The sequence below is a fragment of the Puntigrus tetrazona genome, chromosome 3 (genome assembly GCF_018831695.1).
Source record: "Puntigrus tetrazona isolate hp1 chromosome 3, ASM1883169v1, whole genome shotgun sequence".
In the NCBI taxonomy this organism is placed as follows: domain Eukaryota; kingdom Metazoa; phylum Chordata; class Actinopteri; order Cypriniformes; family Cyprinidae; genus Puntigrus; species Puntigrus tetrazona.
The window spans coordinates 8982443-8985007 of NC_056701.1; the positions used below are offsets into that span (position 1 = coordinate 8982443).

General features: G+C 37.7%; 1 protein-coding gene across 1 annotated transcript in view; it reads left to right on the forward strand.

Moving 5' to 3' along the window:
* Nucleotides 1–2565, forward strand: part of LOC122341292 (progranulin-like) — an 8220-nt gene that overhangs the window by 1852 nt on the left and 3803 nt on the right. The window contains exons 4-8 of the mRNA XM_043234662.1: nt 872–1009; nt 1357–1485; nt 1602–1686; nt 1806–1912; nt 2317–2467. Coding sequence (XP_043090597.1) covers nt 872–1009; nt 1357–1485; nt 1602–1686; nt 1806–1912; nt 2317–2467 — 610 coding nt within the window. The remainder of the gene's footprint in view (nt 1–871; nt 1010–1356; nt 1486–1601; nt 1687–1805; nt 1913–2316; nt 2468–2565) is intronic.

Here is a 2565-nt window from a genome sequence, read left to right on the forward strand (position 1 = left end):
TGTTTATCACACTGTTTATTATATTCATTTGTTTGACCAGTGTCATTGTCGGTTTTGGTTGTAAGCCCTGCCTGGAGCTACGTTCACCCTTCAACGTTCATCGGCCAATCACATTCAAGCATTCAGCGGCCCGTAGTATATTTAGCATTAGTTTTAGGTACTCTTCTGTAAATATAGTAAAGGTGGTACAAGGCAGTTCATGTCCGACAAGAGAAGCTAAATTGCACACGGACATGGAACTTATTGCTCCGCGGTCACTCGTTTATATGCTCTCTCAGATATTCCTCAGTTGCTCCCATTCACACTGTCAGCTCTTGTAATAAATTATATGATAAGACACCCCTATAGTATCAACATGCAAATCACTCTTTGATGACTTTGCTATTCAAAGAGTGCAAAGAAATTAAGCTGTAATCAGAAGATAGTGTGTCAGTTGTCCAGCTTCAGTGCTGTATTGCTCAATTAACTTTGTCAATGATCAGGGGATTACACTTTATTTTGATAGTCCATTTTAGACATTCTACTAATTATAAGTCACTTTGAAATTATACGTCAGCTAATTCTCATTAATTTGCAACTACATGTCTGCTAACTCTCAGAGTACACTGTTAGCTTAGGTTTAGGGTTAGTAGAATAATCATATTCTTGCACAGTTTCTCATAGTGTGTATGTTGGTTGTTGTGGACCCATCAAAAATTAAGTGTTAAAAGATATCAAGCAGAGATACTGCTAATATTTTAATGACTGCTAGTTGACATGTAGTTGCAAAGTTATTTACTATTATAATGTTAAAAGGTTAATGTTAAAATAAAGTGTTATTAAGACCAGCTCATGTATGTTTTTAATTGTATGTGTGTGTGTGTGTGTGTAGGGAGAGTGCTGTGAGGACCACCTGCACTGCTGTCCTGAATACATGCTGTGCAGTGTTACAGACTCCATATGTGAAAACGCTACACTTGCAATGCCGTTTGTGAAGAGGATACCAGCTAAACAGACAGACCATCCCAAAGTGAGAAAACACACAGTATGAGGAGTCTAAATAAAAATGTGTTCTGCCCTATATGTATATTTAAGACATAACATGCAAAACTACTTTCGTCATTTACTAAACTTCATGAAAAAAGAAGATATTTTGAAAAATGTTGGTAACCGAAGAGATGGTAGCCATTGATTATTTGTTCGGTCAATGGTTACCGTCAAATGTCCGGTGACCAACCTTCTTCAAAATTATCTTCTTCTGCGCTCAGCAGAAGAATCAACCTGATAGAGGTTAAAAAAATGACACGAGGATGGGTAAATGATGACAGAACTTAGATTTTTGGGTGAACTATCCCTTTAACAAACCTCATTCCTCAGTCGTTCAGAATGATTCCCTCATTACCGGCGAGTGAGAATGATATCACCTGTCCTGATGGCTCCTTCTGTCCTGCTGAGTTCTCCTGTCTGCTGATGGCTTCATCATATGGGTGCTGTCCTGTAGCACAGGTAAATTACATTATAACAGGAACAACATCTAGCTCCTTTTCCACAACATGGTGTATTGAAAGGCCTCTCACCTAGTTGCAAAAAAAGAATGATATATATAATGCTTGTTATTTCAGGGTCTTGTGTGCTCAGATGGGAAACACTGCTGCCCAAAAGACCATGAATGCAGTGCAGACAGCAAGTCCTGTGTCAAACTAAAAGGTATGAAAGAGATCTAGAGCATTTCATGATAAAATAATCTTTTATTTTAATAGTTGAATTGTGTTCATTTGGATAGGATGCAAGTGCAGCTCATGGTGTTGTCCTGTGATTGTTTGTAGAACCAGTCAAGACTGTTCTTTGTGGAAATGGGATCTCAGAGTGTCCCGTGGACACCACATGTTGTGAGGCAGAAGATGGTCAGTGGGCATGCTGTCCAGTGCCAAAGGTATTGGCCCAGTTGAAATAAAGTAATATGTGCAGAGACATGCTGACATAAAGTTTTAAAATAAAAAACTTTTTAAATATTTGGCCAAAGCTAGCGTATTTCTGATATGTATGTACAATGTAAAATGTACAATTTTCATTAGTGCAGTTTTTAGTGGCACACGATCCTTGAGAACTGATTCTAATTTCTGCCGATTTAATGATAAAAACAGCTGTGGTGCTTAATATTTTTGTGGTAACTATGATTCTTTGATGAGCATAAAGTTGTTCTAAAAGTATATAAAGATGTTTTACAACAATCTAAAATCCTCTAAGATGCTTAATGAATAAAAGTATCAATTTCTTAATTTGTTCATGAAAGTTTTTCACGTTCTTTCATCTGTCATTTGTGTTTTCTGTCTGTAGGCTGTATGTTGTGATGATAAAATCCACTGTTGTCCAGAGGACAGTGTCTGTGATGTTGAAGCCTCCAAGTGCATGTCCTCCACCAATCAGGAGCTGCCTATGTGGGACAAGTTCCCTGCTCGTCTTAGAGCTGAATGGGAAGATCACAAACGTAGGCTATTATCCAAGAGAATTTTTACGATAAATTCAACCAATGAAATTCAGCATTTTCATGTCTTTGCCCTTATTCTTCCAAAGCTGCAGAAATGA